Genomic DNA, 22,007 nt, shown 5'->3' on the forward strand with positions numbered 1-22,007 from the left:
ATTATTTTGTGGGGACTTGCGTCACAAGTGCACTTAGGTGTACATGTTTGGCTTGCTGTTTCATTGTTGGGAGTGTATTTGTTACCCATTTGTTGACTTACACTGCTGTGATAGTGAGTTATTTCCTTATTTGTGTCCAGCTATTACTTTTCGCTTCAGGCCTTGGACCCATCAGCTGACCACACTGGAGCGGTGGTCTAACAGTAGCCTAGCAGCATATGGACTGTTTGCCTGATTCTAATGCCTATTAAAATGTATAATATATCACATGCACATAAAGTTGTTTCCACAGTTTTGAATCTCCAAATTGCATCCATAAAATATGACATCAAAAACGTGGGGAGGGGAGGGTGTTGAGGCTAGCTCCTATTATGCTGTGGGTTAAAATATGGTGGTCTCAGGATTTGAAATTCACGCATGATAATGTTGAAGGTTGTCTGAAACAAAGTAATGCGCAGGCCATAGCGTGACTAAGGTATATTAAATCATCCTTGCAAGATCTCTGGTTGGTAGACCTGTGGGCAAATACAGATAACAGCACTTCTTCCAAGAAGCAGATCCAGTTGAAGATTTTAGAACGTAAAGAAAAGTTAAGATTGGAAAAAGCTATTGCTCGATCAGTTCAACATTACATAGCTCTTTCAACGTGCAATGGCATGGAGCCCTATCTTTCGTGGATCAAAACTCTTCTACATAGATTTTACCTTTCATGGTTTCACACTAATATGATTCATTATCTAGGGGTTTTTCTGGTCACAGGATCTTGGTTGGCTTCCTTGCTGCCCTGCCCCTGTGACGGGACCTCCAGTCAAACTACTAAACACTTTATATTATTTTGCCCACTGGATGCAGTCTACAGATCCCATTTTATATGGGCAGTTTTTAAAGGGAGATTTTTTTTTAATTCTCACTATGAGGGCTTGATTTTCTTGCAGCGCCTTGAGTCTCCAGCGATTTGTTTTGCTGTCTTAAATTTTGTTATTTAGGCCTTGAGTCTGAGAAAAAGGTATGCATCATAAATTTAAATTGCCAATGTTATGCTGCATGATTTGTCTCTTATATGATATTTAATTGCATCTTTTATGACTTTTTATTACACATTGTTGTATATAAATTGTTTTATCTTATGAGCCTTTATGGTCGTACATCTGACCGAATAAAGATTTATTGAATTGAATTGAATGGACATCAAAAACAGTTTCTTTTTTCCAGACAGTCTCCTATCCTTTTTTTTCTTTCACGTGCCACTGTCCTTCCCTTCTATCCACTCTAATCCTCTTCTTCCTGAGCACAACCTATTCATCTCAATCATGTCATTCATGTTCGTCTTAACCTCTATTATTGTATTTCTGCAAACTGCCCTCACCGCATTTACAATATCACAAAAGTATGCAGTATAACAATACCTAACCCCCTGTAGATCTTCAATATTGCCACCAGCCATGTGCTTGTCATATATTCCCCCCATCCTCTAATGATCATTAATAGCTCCTATTTAATCCACTGTAAAGAAACTGGAGTAAATGCATAAACGGTTTGCTTGGACATTCAAGAACAATGTCAGTAGGTAACAATAGAACATAATACTGAACTAACCTTGAGTTCTGAAGCAGCCTGCTGTTTGGCGTAACACCTAATCAGTGGTAGTAAGCGCTATGTGAAGCATGATGTTATATGGAGCGAGGGACGGTTCGGCTCATCCTAGACTCCTCCGTCCTTACACCTTTAATCTTAAATAATGCTTCCTTTCTTCTTATGAAAAGGAAAACAGTCATTTTCCTGTCTAGCCATTTTTCCGCTGTCTTGTTTTTGAACGTGCATACACTACAGAAAGGACATTTCCCCTCTCTGTTATATTAGAATGAATTATGGATAACATGGCAATCCAACCGCACAATTATTAGCAACACAAACTACCTGCTATCTAGGCACTGTACTTGTTTCATACGCTGCCTCCTTTTTTAATGCTCAAACTATAATCTTGTTGGCATACAACCAGGCCTTTATTGTATGCAACATGAAAATTGCATATGTAAGTATTGTCACACACAACAAGGGAGAGGACTAAAAGTGTAGGATTTCAATAAAAAATAAATCTCATAGAATTGAAAAGTAAAAATAGCCAAATACATTCATTCTGTGTCCGTTGTATTTGTTTCCTTTGTTCTCAGATATTGATGAACAGTCAGGACTTCACACTAGAACAGTATTAATTGTTTGGCTTAGAATTGTTCCATTTTGATAATTTTGGCAATAATGACAGTTAATTTATGAATAATGAAACCGTCTAAGTGACTAAGACGTTAAAGCAAGTGATAAAGTCCTGAATGGGTAGTAGTACTTGACCGTTTTTCTAAAGCCGCTCAAAACGAATTTAGTCCACCACTGACTTGAAAAGTTCGGTTATTAGAATTTTTCTAAATCCGAGGTAACAGTGTTTAGCACAGGGTTTGGGATCGAGAGCACTCAACAGTTTTGCAAACATTACAGTCACGGATTGACATCATTTATGGTGATTTAAAGATGCGATGAGGAATTAGATTTGAGAAAGCTGAGCACAGGTGCTGGCAGGGATATAATGCAAAGCCAAATTTGTACTTAAACTGCTAGGGCATTTGCAATATTAACTATTTCAGAATATGATCCATGGTTTCAAACACTCAGTAGAATACGCCCGTGGCATTTAAAATTGCTTTGGTTATTTAAGAACCAGATATACCTTGGAAATAAAAATTGCCAAAGCAAATGACAAGAGGTGTTCATATGGGCATGATCTGACATTAACGCTCGACTGGATTCCAGAGGTTTCTTGATTCCTGGTGATGTCGTCATACCATGCCTGATTATGAGCCTGGGTTTATTTGAGGTTACACTAATACATTTGTGGGAGTGATGAGATTCTCCTGCTGAAGGTCGATCACTGTTCAAGGTGCTCTGTGAAGGTTTCTGATCTTTGTCTCTGACCTCTGTTGCAGAGTACAGTTGAAACTAACTTTGGAGCTGTAATGTCCACAAGAGCCTGCTTAAAGCTCTTCAGGGTTAAAGTGTCTGATAGAGCACCTTGTGAGTTTTGTTTGCTCCTATTCTGTGCAGCTCCCGTTCTGTGCCAGTTGACCAACACAAGCAAGGGTTTACATTATGTCCAAGAGGCTTGTTCCATTTTATCAATTTTTAAATCTAAGCTAGTATTTTTCTAGGTGTATTTTATTAGGGCGCATTAAGCCCTGAAGACTTACTCCATGTATCTATAACCTTGGTATATAATTTGTGTTTTTTCAACATCGATAACTGTGCACACATTTCACAAGAACAGAGTCTCAAAAAAGAACCCACATTTTAGATAGCCCAACAAATGTAGTGTTTCATCTGAAAGCATGAGAGGAAAAATTTGAAATTTTAGATTTAGCTGTGCTTTTTGGCAACATCTTTGCATTGTTCCTAGCTGCACTAATATATATAATTTTTTAACTAGGTCAGTCACCCGGAGCTATTACCGTGGTGCTGCTGGAGCACTCCTCGTTTACGACATAACCAGGTGGGTCACTATTGCTTTACCTTGTATGGTGGCGAGGGCCTTGTGACAGAGTACTATTAAACTTTGGGGGGGGGGGGGGGGGGGGGTGTATTTTACTAGCTCGGTGTGGCGCTTCCCAAAGCACCATTTAAGGGCATAGAGATTTTACAAAACGAGCTCTGTGCAAAGGTTATGAAGCATTGCGGCTGCATTTTTCATACTTGCCATGAAAATAAATACGTTTCTTCACATTCGAACGTGGCAGCCATTTTCTTTATGAAGAATTTTACACCAGACTTGCTTTCCTCACGGTCAGCATGTGTGATCCTCTTGCTGTAAACCTTCTTAAAAGTGATTAAGAAAGTTTCTGTGCATGCAGGCAAAGCATTCTTGCAGGGGATCTTGTGAAACACAAATCACGCTTGTTACATGAAACCGCAAGGAAATGTTAATTCTGAATTTGGGTAAAGTGTTTTTTGTTAAAAAAAAATGGATCTGAAGTAATGCAAATTCTGGCCACAATGGGTTATGAATGGCAAAAAGAGGAAAAGTAAAGAGCCTTATCTAAAGACAATATTATTTGATGACATTGGTATATGATTGATGGTTACTCAGATAGTTTTTTGGGACCCATAGGCAGGCATTGGTGATGTGTGATAAAGAGGAGTTGTTGGATTTAATTGATTTAGGGGACACGTACAGGTATTTTATTTCGGTCAAGCTTGAATCCAAAGAGTGTTTACGACGAGTGGGAGGGAGGAATCTAAACTTGCCAATGGCAAAAGAGCAGGTTTATCTTGGGTTTTCTGCAGCCTGAGAAACACTTTATGGCATATGTAGCTGTAAATACACATGCTGTGCATACTCCTGCCATGTAGTGTTGGGCTTGGATGTGTGCCACTTGTACAGTGACTCCACCTATTGCTGGTTATGCACATGGACATTGGCTCCATTGTTAGATTTTTTATTTTCCACCATCGCATTGACGTGTTCTTACCAAGCTCTGCGTTGATGGGCCGAGCTCATGATGTTGCTAGACTCGTTCAGATCCTGTAGACTCATAAGTGTAAACAATTGTCTCATCTTCTTTGTCTCGAAACGTTGCGTAACCTCATGTGGTTCCATGACCTCGACTTTTCTGCACCCTGTAATGTGCCTTCTCTACAATTTGACTCCTGAGACTGTTCCATCTGTGATAGAAAGAACTCCATTCCGGAACTACCTGAAGTGTTGCGCCAAGTATCCGTTGACAGACCTCCATCAGTTGTGTAACCTCTGTCTATCTCAAAAGCTTTTCAAGGCCTCCTGTGCTGCTCCCTCGCCTTCTGTAATAAGAAAACCTTGTGCTACGGTCTAGCTTGATGACTCGCATCGGTCTGCATGGCACATCAACAGAGCAATGACACTCCGGATCTCTTCCGTGACCAGGTCGTTAAAGTGGACCCTCAGCCGGGGACTTCCCCCTGCAGAGGACCTGATCTTCTCGCTAGAAGAGAATTCCTGCTCCTAAGTCGATGAGCTGCCGCTTCCCCAGCGGCATCCACCGAAAAAGGCAGCTGTGAATACAACCACCCACCCCACTCTATATCCCCAGCACCGAATAGAGGCCAAGCATCACCCTCGAGGGATTAGAGTTTCAAGCCCAGAAGGCCATCAGTGGGTTTCTGGTCCACCACTGGCAGAAAGCCATCGACAGCCCTTTCAGTGCCTCCTGAGAAGTACCCCTCAAGGCCATCTTTGGAATCCAGATCCACCAGCCCAAAGACCATCTTTGGTGCTGAAATGCCAAGGTGCCATCCTCCTCTTCCTCCAAACATCAAGATCAGCCCTTCCAACGCCTCAGGATGAGCTTGAAACCTGGCAGCAGTGGATTGTCCTTCACTCACAGACTGGTCAGATCCTCGCTTAGCTTCCTCTTCCTGCAAAGGCTAAAGGCTCTATTCTTCCCAAAAGTAATCTGACCTTTGAAGAGGCCCTCAACCAACCAGTGGAGCCCACGCCTAAGACCTTACAGCGATCTGACTAGTCAACCACCTCCTCTGCCTCATCTACCTCAGCTCATCTTTTCCCTATTCCTCCTTTTTCTTCTTCTCCACCTCCCCACTTTTTATCCCCATTATTTTCTGAGTCTTAATTTCACTCTCCAAAGGAGTGACCACATTCTGGGTTTGTAGGAGACTGTCCGGGATTTTCCCCGATCCTTACGACATGCCCTTCAACCTACATTCTTAGTACAGCCCGTGGTATGATTATGACGTCGACCCACCTGGGGATGCAGATCCTGACCATAACCCTACAAAGCCTTCCCTGGCTGATGCCACCACCTCCTACCATAAGGCCTTCCATAGCCTGGCCATATACCAGGAAGTCAAGATGCATAAGCTACCGGAGGATGATGATTTCTTGCTGGAGACTATTTCTTCCTCCCAGCTCTACCTGCAGTACTTCCCCATGCTTAAGGGAATGCTTAAGCCTGCTCCCAACATCTTGAAGGAGTCTGTAAAGGCCAGGGTTATCACCCTCAAGGGTATTAGAAATATAAGGTGTCTCTTTCTGACACTGTATACACTAGGGGACATCTTCCACCAGACTCCTTTGTTGTCTATTCTATTCACATGCATGCCAAGACCCAGGCCACAGGCGATGCACTACCTCTAGACAGAAAAAGTAAGAAGATGGGCACAGCAGTTAAACATGTCGTTGTGCAGTCTGTGACTGATTGGCGCAATGCCAACTCTGTTGATTTGCTTTCCCAGTGCTACAGGGCGCCCTGGAATGAGATTAAGGAGCTTCTTCTGTTGTGTAGTTTCCACCTCACGGTAGGAACTGCCCGTTTGTGAATAGCATAAAGGTTGGTATGGTGCCAGACTGATTCTGTGCACCCCCTCAGAGTATGTTGCCCTTTAGACCAGCTAGCCCCATGATGCCACCCTATGCCTTCCAGCTCTAGTAGGGCAGCAAATGATTTCTGACAACCACTGAATATGACAACCCTTGTCCCCCAGGAAGTATGGAAACAGATCTATACCCTTTTTGCTAGTCACTTGTGCTCTAACACTCACACAAAGAGGCGTTTTCAATATTTATTGAACCAGCTTGATTCTTGTATAAAATATGTGTTGCAATGATCAATAGTCAGAAGTAAATGAAAGTCACTAAAAGCACCAGAACGGTCAACAGAATAAAAAGTTCCACCATGATGGTAAAACCATGGATATATGCAGGTATAGAATACACTATAGAGAATTGGTCATACTCTTACTATACAGTTCCTAACCTTAAGTGTCTAGAGCGAGTGTGTGAGTGTATAGCCAAGAGTCCCTGTACTGGATGATGCAGTCCTGGTCACCTGTTGGGAAAGAGTGCAAGTCCCCTTATTGGTCACGAGCTGGGCACCCATGCAAGAAGAAGTCTGCAAGCTTCTGTGCGGCAGCATCAGTGTGTAGGGACCTTGCCAATGTTAGCAAAGCACTCCTCTGCCTCAACCCGAAAATAATTTTTTATTTATAAATAAAAGCATCCTTGCGAGTCCTTTGCAAGCCAGCATTGTTTTGGTCTACAGATAGCCATGTTGCCCATGTATGAAAAATAGAACGACATTTGCACAATGTTTGTCGAGACCTTGTATGTTGTGTTCAAGTAATAATGATAATATTAAGTGAAGCAGGACCTGTTAGCGTAGCAGTTTCCGAGAAACAAATCCAACATTATCACGCATGCACATTTGTGAAAAGGTTATTGTGTAAAGGGGAAGGCAATTTAAGAAAACATGTCCATGATAAAACATAGCGTATGTTCTATGAGGGCCTACCTTAGACACAACACTTCTGCACCTCATGGACCAGTACAAAAAGAGGGGACAAGAACTTTTGGCAAGCAAGTTCATTTCCGACACCAATATTCAGTGTGCCCTCGAAGCTGCTGACCCCGCAGGATAAATTCAAGTATCCTTTTTCCGCTGACACGCCTGGCTGCGTGTTCCCGCTTCAAGCCGGAAGCCCACACCTGCTCAACCTGATCTTCCATTCGGGAGCGCCTCTTTGGACCGCAGGTTAACCAGATGCTCAGTGAGAGGGACCCCTTTTACCACACCAAGGGAATAGGGTACTATCAACGAGTAAAAACAGGTTTTCCCTTGGTACCTACACAATTGATTAGAGGCAGAAATCAACCTACATCTCAAGAAGTGTATTGTCTGTTTTCTTTTTCTCTCTTAACATCAACATATTTGTTTTCCTCACTAGATAAGGGAATATAGAGTGTATAAGACGTTTTGGATCCATTTTCTAAGTAGTAATAACAATATTCTTGCTGTATGATTTTATTGTCAATCTTTTTAACTGCAACTATAAACAAAAACTTTAAATAAATCTCTGTAATAATTTAATTTTGTAATAATTTTTGCTTCTGTTTTTATATTTGTTGTTTATTGTGTGAGCTTTGGTAATATCTCTATTCTAGCTTGTGTTTGAATGGTGAGACGCAAGTTGATTTCTTCCTCTAATCAATTGTGCAGGAACCAAGGGAAAACCTGTTTTTACCCTCGGGTAACCATCACAACAGACGCTTCCCTCAGAGGGTGGGGGCGCACTTACAGGGTTAGATTTTTCAGGGAATGTGGACACCCCATCAACAGGGTCTTCATATCAACTACTTGAAGATCCTGGCCATCCAAGTATCCCTCTAGGCATTCCTCTGCCACACCCAGCACAAGATAGTCCTCATTTGCACAGACAACATGACTACCATGTTCTACCTACAGAAGCAGGGCAGCACTCACACTCCACAGTTGTCTGTGTTAGCCCTGAACATTTGATGATGGACACTCCATCACAGAGTGTTTCCACTGGCAGAGTACCTACCAGGAGCATACAATGATTTTGAAGACCTGCTTAGCAGGATGTAGCAACAAATCCACAAGTGGGAGCACCACCCACAAGTTCTACTCACATACTTTGTCTCTGGCTGTTACATGAAGTAGACTTCTGCACCACTGCCGAAAATGAAAAATGCCCAGACTGTGCCTCCATGTACCCACAGTCTTTGGGCAATGCACTATGGATGAAGTGGTCAGGGATGTTTGCCCACGCTTTTCCGCCTCTCCCACTTCTTCTGTTGGTAATTTGGAAGCTTCGACAAACATTCCTCACTCGCGTCCTAGTGGCCCCCACTTGGGCCAGACAGCCCTGGTTCACCACCCTCCTTAAGCTCTCTCTGTTACTTCACGAGAGGCTGCCCAGCAGGCCGGACTATCTCTCACAGAGCCACAGCTCGTTGGGACACCGTACCCCAAGCAGCTAAATCTTTATTTAGCTATGTCAACATACCATCAGAGTGTATTGCCATCATGGGACACCCTCAGACTTTCCGCAAGAGCATGCTATTCAGCCAAATGAAAGATTTGTGCACTACTGTATACTTAGGCACATCAACAATATCCATGCAGTAGTCCAAGATATTGTCTCTTACCTGCTTCACTTTAAATATTCAGGCCTTGCTTACCCCCTCCATTAGACTTCAGTTAGCTGCTGTTGCTGCCTACCTTCAGAAAAAGGAACACATATCACTGTTACAGTTATTAAAACTTTTCTGTAGGGACTTACGAGTCATCCTACCAAGGATGCCTCCTGCTTCTGTCACCTGGAATCTCAGCATAGTCCTCACCAGACTTTTTGGCTCTCCTTTTGAACCACTTGACTCATACCTACAGTTTCTTTCCTTGAAGGTAGCTATCTTGGTGGCAATTGCCTTCCTTTGACATGCGAGTGAGCTTTAGGCTTGTACACTAGAAGAACCCTTCTTTCAAGTTGATGCAGATAGAGTAGTCATTAGGACAAATTGTGCATTTGTACCCAAGGTGGTCTCTTATATTCACCTTAATCAAACTATTAAAGTCCCACTGTTCTTCTATAGTCCGTGGCAGAGAGGACTTTTCACACACTAGATGTGAAAAGAGCCCTTGTGTATTAAATTGACAGGACAAAACTCTTCTGTAAGACACAGCAGCTCTTTGTCTCCTTTTCCAAGCCACAAACTGCCCATGCTCTCCCCAAAGCAGGAATAGCACGTTGGTTGGTCAAATGTTTTCAGACATTTTATGCCAGAGCTAAACTACATTTACCGATCCTTCTCTGATCCCACTTCCAGCAGAAAGGGGCCTCTATGGCCTTCTTGGGTAACATTCCAATGGCTGACATTTGCTGAGCAGCTACCCAGTGTACCCCATACACTTTCACCAAGCATTACTGTGTGAATGTCTTAGCTCGCCAACATGCCCGCGTTGGTCAAGCTGTCTTTCGTAAACTTTTCCAATCTTCTGAAACATCCACTGGTTATCTGGTTTACAGTCCGTGCACAATGTGACTCTACAGCTACACATGCCTCAAACGTAAAATGTTACCTGTTGTAAGTTGCTTAGGTAGGCATCAGGACACGTCTTCAGGTTACAAGATAGATTTATTAAGATAGCACAGCAGACCAGACCATCAACTGCCAAGACTGGAACATTCACATACCAAATAGAACACTCATAGGTAGTAAGAGAGGTTGAGAAGATAGTTCTGTCCCGGTAGAAAGAACCCCCTTGTCACGATCTTCTATCATGGTACTGGAACTCTTGTCGTCACGAATCCCGGTCGTGAACTCTCCTGGTCAAAGGACACACTTTTTTTTTTCTTTTCCTATCCCGGTGCTGATTCTGGGACATCCGTTGTCTCCCGCTAGGTTGGAACCTTAGTTCTCTCGTTTTTTCCCCTTTTCCTTTTCCTTTGTCCCATTCCGGTCCTGGGACATCCTTTGTCCTCTCCCGGTTTCTGGTTTTGCCAGTCCTGGGACTACCGTTGTCCTCTCCCGGTCGTGGTCCAAGGCTCACTTCCTCAGTCCTTACTTTTCCCTGAAGCGGGGTAAGAGTTGCAATATTTTTTTCCTCAAAGTAAATATTGAAATAAGAATTTGCTACTTTCCAATTTTCCCATTTGCATTTCATCTCTTAAAATTTACAGACATTCAATACTTTTGAACGGTGGCATCTTTTCTTATGACTTCAAGTCTAATTTTTTTTTTTCCATCTGCCACACCTGCTTTTGAACTGCTCCCTGTCAATACTGGAATTCAACGAATTGCACGCGTGGGTTCGTATCCCATCCTCGTCGCCAAAATGTTGTAAGTTGTTTAGGTAGGCATCAGGACACGTCTTCAGGTTACAAGATAGATTTATTAAGATAGCACAGCAGACATAAAACACTTCGCTAGCTGACCAGACCATCAACTGCCAAGACTGGAACATTCACATACCAAATAGAACACTCATAGGTAGTAAGAGAGGTTGAGAAGATAGAAACACAAAGAAGGGACTACTGACCCCAAGTAGCCATACTGAAGTAAGCACATATATACAACATAACCCTTTAAGCATCTGTTCTTTGCATGTAGTACTATAGATTCACATGCGCCAATCCTCCTCCTTTTGAAGCATTTGGATGGTGCAGATACTTTTCCTTCTCTTTTCTTCACATGGTCATTTTCTGTAACTCTAATCTCCATTTCCATCCTCACCAACTGTACAAGAAAAACAATCTAACAATGGAGCTGATGGCCATAGGCATTACGAGCAATAGGTGGAGTCACTATCCCTCGCGACTATGTGGTATCTTGGAAAAAGTATGCACACATTTAAATGGCGCAAATAAGTAGTAACTATTTATTGGAGCATCCAAGCGCCACCACGGCAATATCCAACTGACAACAAACACTCAATGGAATGTGGAATGGTATATGAACAACCAGCCTTAACCAATAGGACACAGGATAATAGCAGTAATGTTAGGAAGGCTATACAGGTGTGCATGACAAGCTTGCTAATGGAATGTGAATGTTAAGCAATGACAGAATGAACACAGTGTCCATGCTATAACTTACCACATATGTCCCTTCCTATATATAAAAAGAAAAGAATCATTACATACAGAATCCTACAAAAAAAAAAAATACAATGAATCGATACATAACAAAATCCTCTATTTTCTTTGGCAACTTAGTGTTTTCTTTTCCCATTAACCATTTCCGATGCAACAACTCTTACTGGAGAAATTGTTTCATTTTCATGATGATCATTATTTTCCATCTCAATAAATTCACTAGTAAAATCTGGTTGATCACCTACATCGGAATCTTTATTATCTGTGTTTAACTTAGCTAATCTAGTAATGCTCCACCATGTGTTGTTGCTTAATAAGATAAACGTTTTCCCACTTAACAATTTCCCATATTTTGGAAAATTTGGAACGTCTTTTCTGCACGTGCCCAGGAAACCTGATTTTGACTTTATGGGACAGCCAATTTTTGACTTCCCTTTAGAGAACAACCAAGTGGGATTTAATTCTTGTCTAGGCCTCCTTCCTTTAAGTAACACAAAAGGAGAAAATGTGATTGTACAATGACATGACCACAGTAAATCCTCTGCATGTTTTTTAACATCAGTGCACGCTCTAATGTTTTGTTAAATGATTCCTCCAAACCATTCATGTTTGGTGAATATAAAGCAGTTTTAATATGTCGATTTCCACACATGATAATCATGTTTAACTGTTAAATTATAGACTTTGTTAAAATTAGTCACTTAGTGAATAAAATACTGAAATAGTATTTTAGTGAATATAATACTGAACCAGTTTTTAAACAAGTTAGTAAGGTGTGTTCATCACCGTGATGAACACACATTTAACACTGGTAAACTTAGAAATAAGGTGTGTGCATCAACAATGTTCTTTTCTTCACTAGATATATGTTTCTGCACAAAGAGTAAAGTACAAACAGATCTTTTGTATTGAAAAGGTGTGCGCCTCACCGTGGTGTACGCACAAATAAAGTGTTTATCACTTACAATTTAGGTGTGGGCATCACCGCTGTTCCCTTGTTTACTCAATTGGTGCACAGAACACTATTTAAAACCCCTTTGTCGATTTTGTGTTTTCTTCCGATACCCCTTTGTACTTTCAAAATGGCACCTGTCGTCATGACGTGCATAAGCCAAGCACGTAGCACGCACAATACTACCAAAATGGCTGTGATCTGGAAACTAGACCGACAACTTCTCCAAGGCTTCCGATGACGGTCTGTGGCATTATCACAGGCTTGCAAGCGAAGTGTCAGCTGCTTCCATTGATACCGACAATGTGATGTTAAAACATCCTGAGCCGAAAAAAAATAATAATAATATATATATATATATATATATATATATATATGCCTTCATTAAAAAGATGAACGATTTTCTACTGGTGACTTCTTTCGATGGATATAATGCGCGGTTGAGCCCAACCGCGCAAAGGAGCCCACCGCTGGGGAGCGGGCCCATGTCACTGCTAAGGAGGCACCGGCAATGAAGGGAAGAAGCGCAAGCACCAGGCCGGTGCTACCATTGTGTTCGTGACGGCATCTATAAAAAGTATGAGGCACCTTCAGGTGTATGCATCGCCCCTCTTGGGATTTTATAAATGTTCTTATCATTGCTGTTGTGAAGGGGCTCATTTGAGGACACAGTGCCTGCACTATAAGAACCAGAAGGCTTTGCAAGTAGCCACTCCCACTGGGGCAGGATCTTAGTAATGAAGAGTGCGATGCAGAACACTTCTCTCATTCAGCAGACTTTGCCACTGATGAAAGGATGTAATTCCTGAAACGCGTTTAGCTGCACAGACTGACGCTTTTCCTGTAGCTGCTTGCTTGCATGGTGCCTTCATTAAAAAGACAAACGATGTTCTGCTGGTGGCTTCTTTCGAACTGAGGGCTACTCTTTGTTGGAGATAGATTACCTACACTGGCGGTCGCCAGTAGGTAGTTATAGTTAGGACCCTGTTTCCATAGGAAAACCGCAACATTCTATTTTGAATAACTTTGGCGCCGGTCGACGAATCCTCGCGAAATTTTCAAAATAGGTGGGGCGCTACGCTCCGCTCCTACCCTGAAAGTCTCGGGGGGGATTCGTCAAGCGGGGGCTGAGATAAAAGGGGGGTCCCAAAACACGTTTTTCCCATGCATTTTTCCATAGGACCTTTAGACACAGCTACAGCCCGAACGGCTGAACAGAGTTCCTTGAAATTTGGCAGAGAGGTAGTCTACAGGTCAAGGAAGTGCCTTTTGTAGGTTTGGTGTAAATCTGTTCAGTAGATTCTGAGAAAATAGCCTTTAAATCAATATATATATCTGAGCCAGCTTACGGTGCGCTTACGGTGCGCTTACCGTACGCGTACGGTGACGTGCGCGAGCGCGATTCTGATTGGCTGTTCGATCTAAGTAAACATTCGAATCGGTCGAAACCAGGAAGCTGCGGCCGCCATTTTCTCTCTCGCACTCTGAGGGGGGCAGCAAAAACAAAGACAAAAACCATCTAAAGGGGCAGTATATTCAGTTCTTAACCACCCAGCATCGATATAGGTGTCCCCAAACAACCCCCAAGGCCAAAAAAACAATTTTATTTTTTTTCGAAAAATCGCCGATTACGCTTACCGTACGCGTACGGTTAAAAATATAAAAAAAATAACAATTATCCACACTCTCCCCACCCCGTGTGCAAATGGTGCCCGATGGGCACCATATGTGCATGGCATATAAAACAAAGAAAAGTACAAATGAATACCTTTTCACAACGAAGCGCATAATATGTCCCCCATGTGCGCACGGTGCGCGAAGCGCATCGTGCGTACATGGCCCATCCCGCATAACGTGGGCACGCGGTGCGCGCAGCGCACCGCGTGACCACCGTGCGTGCACGGCACTAACTGCGTAAAGTGGGCGCGCGAAGCGCACCGCATGCTCACTGTGCGCGCACGGTGCGAGAAGCGCACCGTGCCCGCACGGAACGAACTGCGTTAACTGGGCGCGCATGCCAAGAATGGCGTACAGTAACTTAGCATTTAAAAAAACTTACAAATTCACTGAAAAAACCATAGGTTTCACACAAGTTATAGTTAGCTGTACATTTCACTCGTAAAAAAACAATGAAATTCCCCCGTTATAGTTAGTGCAAGCAACTATAACTCACGCGACCGCAATCCTCTGCTGATGACATATGTGTCTTTATGAAAAAAAAATATTTGTAATATATGTATAGCTAAAATTTAATGGAAGAAGACATGGGCAAATAAGTGTCTAAATACAGTATTAGCATCAGCAGAGGATTGCGGTCGCGTGAGTTATAGTTGCCTGCACTAACTATAACGGGGGAATTTCATTGGTTTTTTACGAGTGAAATGTACAGCTAACTATAACTTGTGTGAAACCTATGGTTTTTTCAGTGTGTATATATATATATATATATATATATATATAACATAGCAGCCTTCTGGGAAAAACCCCTCTTCTAAGCCCATAACATACTCAGACTGGTCCAATATGTGGAAATCAGTTACATCTCAGAAAATGTCCCCTGTACTCTCACAAACTAAGTTCTGCCTCATACACAAAACATTCTGGACCCCATCCCGACTACGCCCAATAAAATGTTTAGATGATCCCACTTGCTGGAATTGTAAGGAAGAGGTAGGGGATCTTGCTCACCTTATTCTTTATTGCAACTCCCTGTCCCATTTTTGGAATAAGGTCTTTTCATTTTTATCAGGACTATTCTATTGTCATTCTAAAAAAGAACTCACCTTCCTTATTAAAGGATTCCTCGACACTAACCTCGACAACTCGTTCGACAGTGCCTTGTTAGACTTACTACTAACATCTGCAGCCAAAATAGATCTATCCATCTGGAAAAATACGCACAAAGCCTCCTTCAACTCCTGGATCTACTGGGTTTCCCACATTAGAGGTCCAGACAATATCTCTCTCCAAAACTCACCATGGAAGACACTAAACCCATTTGGGATGCCTTGGACAACTACTTTGCCACCAGAACGCCACCTTAGGTACACCCAGAAACAATCCTCTCTCCCTACCAAGGTCTACCTAATCATCATTCGTAACCAATTCTAAGACTACTACCATTGTTTTGTCTCACCTCACTCTCTTTCCACAATTATCACTATTTGGTGCTGGGTTAATCACAACTCTTCTGAGTCTCTACACACCAGATACCACTCTCAATGCACTTTTAGGGACTAAAATCTTGTATAACGCACATATACTATAAAGATTTTTCAACACCAGGTTGTTGCCACACTCTTGTACTTGACTTGTATTGCTTGCTTTATATACCAGATTACCGAGCATATAATTTTGCTTTCAAAGCCATTGTGTTTTTCTGTTATCACCCCAGCAAATTTATATTACCTTCACCAAAATACTCTCATTAGGATGACCGATGTCTTTACCATTGTTATTAATGCATCTGGTCAATACGTGAGTTACACAGTAGTACCCCGCAAGTAACAGTCACACCATGAAAAATTATCACAAACCTGACTGTATTCTCATCCCCCTCCTTACCCTTTAGGTTTATTTTGTATATGCCTATGTTCTCTGTATACCATTTTATGTATGATTTTATCCATGCTTACCTTTTAAAGTTCAATAAAAAGCTTCGAGATAAAACTTACTGGGCTGTTAATAATGCTGTTCTGGTTCCCGCAACCACTTCCTGGCACTTTTCTCCAACCGCGACTCTCTGCTATTGCCGATCTACCATTGGCTGTTTCCCATGTCCGAATTGACCAGAACAAACTGAATAGCCAAAGATGCCTGTATGCTCCCACTGGGTTATTTCTACTGGTCACCAAAATATGTGGAATTTGTAAAGGGTATACACACACATGAATGGTGTAAATGAGTAGTAGCTATTTATTGGAGCATTCAAGAGCCACCAGAGCAAGATCTAACTAACTGAACACTCCATGGAATGTGATATGAACAACAAAGCTTAACCAATAGGACACAGGATAATAGCATTAATGTTATGAAGACCATACAGGTAAGCATGACAAGCTTGCTAATGGAATGTGAATGTTAAGCAATGACAGAATGAACACAGTGCACATGCCATAACTTACCATAGACTAGAAGACTTCTTTGAAGAACAATAAGTTGCCTACACCGAGCCCAAAACTAGATGGCAGGAGTATGCACAGCTTGTCCATCTACGGCACTGCATGCCACAAACGGATGCTTCCAAGGTAAGTAACATTTTCCTATTTTAGCGCTCTACAATAGGAGTAGGCCGTGAATGTTCTGCTTGTTACTCTGACTTTTTATTAAGCACATTGTTTTCAGGAGGAGATAAGGTGTGAAATTAAATACTGTGTGTAAGGTAGTATTTTTATTTTTTTAAGGTTGCATTTACTATAAGCTTGTAAGCACTTGTGCTCTTTAAATAGTCGAGCTTACTCTGAGCCTGTGAAGAGTTTTTAATGTTCACGCTTGTAAAATCTCCGAGGACTGTCCTTCTGCTGCTGGGTTTTGGAACTCAAGTTTTGGTACCCCACAGCAGGAATCGAATGTGAAGGCTGGCACACACCTGTCAGCAAGATTTATAGATGATAACAGAGATCTGTTTCAGGAGTAGATATAATGCTGAGAAGATTTATATATAGGATAGTGGGTTTCCTCCCCCCTCACGTGAGCTTAACTGAGATGTATGAACACTTAATATCTCCACCTGCATACTGGACCCTGGAACAACCTACATGAGAAAGTGCCTCTTTTTAACATTCCCATCTCAAGGCACTCTATAAAACCTTTAAAATGAGCCGTTTAGAGAGGGGAGCCCCTGAACGCTTTTATTGTGCTTCATATGGAAAAAATGGAAGAAAGTGACTGGATAGGCAGCACAGATTGATAGAAGGACACATTGCAATGTCTCTTTAAGCCAGCCAGGCAGACCTTTTATCCATATAACGCTGCTTTCACAGTTGACGGGCAGATTTTTTTTCACTCTGTGGATTTAGGATCCTTGAGCATCTTAAGCCCTGTCATTTGTTTCAATAGTACATTGTTCCCATGTTTGGCAGACCTTGCCCTAACTACAAGATCCTTCAATTTTCGGGCCTCCAATCTGTTACTTGACCAGATCACCACTAAGCATAACAGTAGGGTTGGTTATTTTCTGTTTCTATAGCACAGTTTGTTTTTGATAAGTAGGTTCTTGGGCCTGGTTGGTCCCAATGGTCTGGCTCGCTTGACAAGCAAACTATACATTCTTTGTAACATTTCAAGAGCGTCCTTCTAAAAAGGACCTGTAATACTATATCTGTTTTTGGTCTGTCACTTACAATGCATCTGCTATAACAATCCGCTTTTTCCACCTCCAAAAAGAAAAAACAATTTAAAATGGGAAGTTGGGGAGGCTGCACTTTCGGGGATAGTCTCGCTCACTGCAATTCAGGTATACATTTGCACCCCACCAAATTCGAAGTTCACCAGCCCGCCCATGATATTTTCCCCATGAAGTGATGTGCGATCATGGTTGGTAAAATCAAATTCAAAATGGGAGAAGCAGCAGGGTAGCATGTTGAATTTACACGAAATGGTGGGTGTTGCAGAATAGCTCTTCTCCACGTCTTTGGTATACTCATGGCCACTTAGGGCGAACATAGCAAACACAACAGCGTTGCACTCTGTTCATCATCTTGTTGTGTTTGCTATGTTCGCCCTAAGTGGCCATGGGTATGCCCACATGGATCCTGTGCTCACTATGCCACTGGATTCAAGCTAGCCTGGCTGATGAAGGGTGATACCCCGAAACCAGCCCCAGGATGCTTGTTTTCCAGTCCTCCCATGCCTGAGCTTCCAGTTTTTAGAGTCCCCTTTTGAGGTCAACATTCACTATGGAAACAAAAAATCTCGTTGATAACCCCGTGTTATTGACTGGGGTTTCTTGAAATGAAATACCAGTATTTGTAAAGCGCACAGCTACCTCCGAAGTGGTGTCGCAGCGCTGGGGGCCCTCGGGAAGATTAAGCGAGCTGTTGCCCAGAGTCACATGGTGCAGGGCTAACCTGCCGCCGGGGCCGGAGATCGAACCTGGGAGTCGGGCAGCCTAGCTGCTGCGCCACACCTCTTCCACAAAGAGTACTAGTGCAATGGGTCACCTAGCCTCCGTTTTTCAACTATAATCTCAAAACAAGGTCTTGGTGTATGTAGTCTGAAGATCCTTATACCTTTATTTGATATTTTAATTAAAATCCTAATTTAATTTCTATCTTAATGGCATTTTTTCCTTCAATGTTTTTTTCTTGGTTGGAAAGCCGGGAGACATACAACGCTTTGACTAATTGGTTGACAGATGCACGGACCCTGGCCAGCCCTAATATAGCCATTATTTTGTGTGGAAACAAGAAGGATCTTGACGCAGATCGCGAAGTAACGTTTCTAGAGGCCTCCCGGTTCGCGCAAGAAAGCGGTAAGTGTTCCCAAAAGTACTTTTATGTGCTCAGCATTGAAATAATACATTTTCTATTGGAAGGTATTGCAGTTGAGAGTTGCTGACCTTAAAGAAAAAAATGGAATCGTACATTTTTTTTGAAGGAGATATGGTCATTATTTTGTTCCTTTCAAAGTTCATCTTGGGCTAAAACTCTAAACTTTAAGGAGGTTAGACTTGTTTAGTTGAATGATGATGTGTTCACTTTTCATCTGTCAAATTATCCCCCCTAATTGTATTAAACAATGTAATCTGTAACGGTCTTCTAACAGAAGTCAGTAACCACTTTTGTGATTCTCTGATCAGACTTTATGAAAACCTGAGTAAAAGGTAAATATCAATGAAATAAAAAAAAATCTCATTTGTAATTTCGCTCAACTTTACTTTACACGATACAGTCTTATTTTTTTTATTTTTTTTTACCGTAGGAGACCCAGAAAATTTATCGAAAATTGAGATTTTCTGCTCAAACCAATCTCCTGCCGGTTTCTAGTGACTTTTTTTTTTTTTTTATACAGGCAATCCACATTTCAATATATTTTCGCATACTTTTCAAAACCTTTTGTTAGGAACATTACATATTTTGTCGCACCCTGCAATACTAGGTGCCTATATTGGGTCGGTGTATGTTCCAATAAAAAGAATTCTGACTGTACCTTTTTTTAAAGTGCTTTTGCATTCCTATATCAGTAGCAGCTTTGGCCATAAACTGTACAGTGAACTAGAAAATGCAGCCCGCGGAGGCTAGGAGCGTCATCCCAGACATTTTTACGAATTTAGGTAGAGGCTTCCAAAACTTTTAAAATCATTAGCTTCAACAGAGCTACTACTGGTGATACAGCTGCTTAAGTGATTGATTCTGTGTCATTTAGCATAAATAAATGTCAGATTTAATTCTGGAATTGCTGTAGCTTAGGTATCTCAGACAGCAGCTAACCGTTATAGCCGCCAGAGGGCGCCCAAACTCTACATTCAAGTACTGCATGATTCGGTCCTCGCTGTAGGATTTCGTGAAGTTGGTAAGTTCTCAACGGGGATCTGTGAAAAAGCTATAACCTGCTCAGCATCAGGAAATATGCATTCGTAGTAACCTAAGGTTATCTATAATATTTGTCATCCTGTTTGTGATTTTCTTATTTTACCTGGCAAAAGTGTTCATATATGCAACACTTATTAAACCATGACCGTAAAAATATGAATTGTGAACTTGGTTTATTATTGCTGGTAAGATGTCTCAGTGAGTTATAAGCTCAACACTGACATTTGCTGTGACTTGTAAGTCATACGTTCGAATCGCTGCAAAACCAGCTTAGCCTTCAGCACAAAGTACTGTCAAATTAAGCAGTTCAGCACCTGATATTTTTAGAACTTCCAGCTTAGAAAACCCTGATATGAAGACCTAAGAACACGTTATTTTCTAATGGATACTTCGAACCGCAGCTTTCTCAACTCTAGAATACCCCAAGACTCTACAATGGATCCAGAGGTTTTTCTCTGTAGCTTCTGTTTGCTGGTAGGTGGCGTTACGCGTCTCCACATCAACTCCGTTGATCCCTGGAATTGACAGCTGGCGCCACATATAAATGTCACCCAAACATGCGGACATCAGTCACTTTCGTTTTGCGCCTTTGTAGATGTCTCTGACATATCTTCATGTGGCAGATCTCTGGTGTTTGGGTTTCGAGCAACGACTCCAAGCTATGCCAGAAGTGTGCCCTTATGCACCTGAAGCTAATCGGGGGTCGCAGAGTCAAGCTGATCCTTTCCAAATAGCACAGGAAGTTGCCTAAACCCCGTTCGCTCTCAAAGTCAAGATCGCGAACATGTTCCTGCTTTTTGGGCTGCTCCTGCAACAGGTCGTCCTCACGATCCAGGTCTTCAGTGAAGTCAAAGTCCAAGAAGAAACGTGTGAAGGCCAAGCAGGATCCATTCCAGTCTTGCCACTCGCCCTCTGAGAAGTTTTGGTAGTTAAGACTTCCACTAGAATGAATAACCTTAACTCATTCCCGCCCGCGGAAATTCTGCAAGGTGCGGGTCTGCTGGATAGATTACCATGGACTGGGCCTGCTAGAGGGACTGAAAGACTCTCCGCAACTATAGAACCGCACATGACTCAAGAGAGGACTCTTAACCGCCAGGTATGGAGCACTTTGGAGGCAAATAGGCCGATGATTTGGTGTATGATGCAATGCCTTGTTCCAACTCTGCTGTCTTTCAAGAGCAGAATTACTGCTGCTTGAATAACCATGTACGAAGTAAATGTACTCCATATATTTGTTGTTAATATTTGCAACACCTATTAGGTGTTTTTGTACATGATAAAAAAATATTTTAAAAAAACACCTTAACTCATTCTTTACGACCTCCCCAGATAGACCAAAATAATTGTTAATCTACAGATGATAGACATGTGGCATATTAATATACATCTCTCTACTTATCTCTCTCTCTCTATCAGAGTAAAGGGAGAAACTGACGAATGCCTTTGGTATATATATATATATATATATATATATATATATATATATATATATATTCACTGAAAAAAACATAGGTTTCAGGCACGTTATAGTTAGGAATTAGCATTTAAAAAACCTTAGAAATTCACTGAAAAAACCATAGGTTTCGGGGGCGTTATAGTTAGCTGGACTTTTCACTCGTACAAAACCATTGAAATTCCCCCGTTATAGTTAGTTCAGCTAACTATAACTCTCACGCCCACAATGCACTGCTGATGACGTCACATATTACATCACTCATGACATGGTCAGTGACCTCACTCATGACATCACTCATGACATCACTCATGACATCACTCATGACATCATCCAGTGACTGTGTGTTTCTGTAAAATTTAAATATGTTTTATATATTTATAGTGAAAGGCCTGTGGAAGAATGAGTGGCTGTACAAGTGTGTGAATGGATGATTTTCTACGTGCGTAATTGACTGGAAAAGCGAGTCATTAAATGTATCTTACTGCAGACTAGTGACTAAACTATGTGAATGTCTTCATGTTTCTGTCTGTTGGCGTATAAGTGGCTGCATGGTTTTGTGAATAGCTATATGAGTGTCTATATGGGTTATCGATTGGTTGTCTGAGTATCTGTATGGGTGCTTGATTGTTTGTGT

At 41.8% G+C, this 22,007-nt stretch overlaps 1 protein-coding gene across 1 annotated transcript in view; it reads left to right on the forward strand.

The window, feature by feature from the left end:
- RAB4B (RAB4B, member RAS oncogene family) overlaps positions 1-22,007 on the forward strand; it is a 233,910-nt gene that overhangs the window by 154,514 nt on the left and 57,389 nt on the right. Inside the window, exons 5-6 of the mRNA XM_085625782.1 lie at positions 3,473-3,535; positions 18,700-18,854. Of these exons, the coding sequence (XP_085481908.1) occupies positions 3,473-3,535; positions 18,700-18,854 (218 nt within the window). The remainder of the gene's footprint in view (positions 1-3,472; positions 3,536-18,699; positions 18,855-22,007) is intronic.

Source organism: Triturus cristatus, chromosome 9, assembly GCF_964204655.1.
Source record: "Triturus cristatus chromosome 9, aTriCri1.1, whole genome shotgun sequence".
Lineage (NCBI taxonomy): Eukaryota > Metazoa > Chordata > Amphibia > Caudata > Salamandridae > Triturus > Triturus cristatus.